Genomic DNA, 1,513 nt, shown 5'->3' on the forward strand with positions numbered 1-1,513 from the left:
GGGTGACCCTACCAGGGGCATAAAGCCCCAGACAGCATAGCTCCTAGGATCATTGGGACACTCAAACCCCTCCACCACGATAAGGTAGCAGCCCAAGGAGAGGGTCAAAAAACATTGCAGTGTTAAATCTACTCAACTATTTTGTGCCTTTTAAACAAATGTACAGTGACGAAAAAAATCCACCCTTAATTAGTTGGAGGATTTTACATATTAGGACTTCAACAGGTTCTAAAATTATTCCAATCTAACCTCACATAAACAGAAACTTATTAGCTATGTTTACATGGACATAATTAGATTAAATGGCCAATCGGAATAAAAAAGCATCATGTAAATGCCCCAGAATATTCTGATCTGATTCAAATACCAGGTAAAGTTTAGGGTTTGTGACAAGATATAAAGATTTGGGATTGTTTTGCAGCCACATAAACTGGGCACCTCACAGTCACTGAGTCAACTGCCAACTTTTCTGCAGCCCAAAAGAGACTAAAGTTAAATGTAAGGCCATCTGTCAGACAGCTGAAGTTTTGACCAAACTGGGTCATGATACAACAGAGCAATGATCCCAAACACAGTAGCTAATGCAACAGAACAATGATCCCAAACAGCAGCTAATCTATTTCAGAACAGCTCAAAAAGAAAACAATCAAGATGTTGCAATAATCCATTCAAAGTCCAGACCTCAATCTGATTGAAATTCTGTGTTGGGACTTTAAGTGGAGCTGTGCAGAAACAATTTTTTTGTAAAATCTTAATGAACTAAAGCAGCATTAGAAAAAAAAGTCAGACAGAAATACTTCCACAATGACGAGACTGGTAAAGTCAGACAGAAAAAAGCTACAGATTGTTATTGCTGAAATATGATGTAACAGGTTTTTTATAAATGTGCTGTATTTTTTGTTTAATAATGGAATTTGTTATATTTTTTGTACACTTAAAGTTAGGATTTGAAGGAAATTTTGTAACTGATCAACTGAATGTTAGATCCAGTTTTGTATTTTTATACTTTCTGATCATTGCAGCCAGGAGGTTTAAAACACAGAATGAGAGTTGGTGTATGTTTTATCATGTGTTCTTGCTGTAGCATAAACAAAAATTGGGTACGTTCTAATGTCTGAGTTAAAAGGTAAGACCTCCAGGGGTGAAACTTTTTTTTTTGTATGCAGATTAAAGAGCTAACAGACGAGATTCATAGCATAACTGCAGAGAATGACCCAATCATGGCAACTGTCAACGCCAAAGTGGAGGAGTGGAAGGTGAGTTTTAGACGTAGGCAGCATTTGGAGGTAGTTCTTTGTTTTGCATTTCATTAAGTAAATTTTATAAAATCATTGTGTTGTCGGTAAATGGTTGTTAGAAGATACAGGTGCTGGTCATAAAATTAGAATATCATGAAAAAGTAGATTTATTTCAGTAATTCCATTTAAAAAGTGAAACTTGTATATTATATTCATACATTACATACAAACTCATATATTTCAAATGTTTATTTCGTTTAATTTTGATGATTACA

General features: G+C 35.0%; 1 protein-coding gene across 2 annotated transcripts in view; it reads left to right on the forward strand.

Annotated features, from left to right (window-relative positions):
- Nucleotides 1–1,513, forward strand: part of cep290 (centrosomal protein 290) — a gene marked incomplete in the record, with an annotated part of 103,571 nt that overhangs the window by 19,417 nt on the left and 82,641 nt on the right. For both annotated transcript variants that reach the window (XM_014017619.1, XM_014017618.1), the window contains 1 exon segment: nt 1,167–1,256. In XM_014017619.1, the coding sequence (XP_013873073.1) occupies nt 1,167–1,256 (90 nt within the window).

This window comes from Austrofundulus limnaeus, unplaced genomic scaffold, assembly GCF_001266775.1.
Source record: "Austrofundulus limnaeus strain Quisiro unplaced genomic scaffold, Austrofundulus_limnaeus-1.0 Scaffold173, whole genome shotgun sequence".
Classification (NCBI taxonomy): domain Eukaryota; kingdom Metazoa; phylum Chordata; class Actinopteri; order Cyprinodontiformes; family Rivulidae; genus Austrofundulus; species Austrofundulus limnaeus.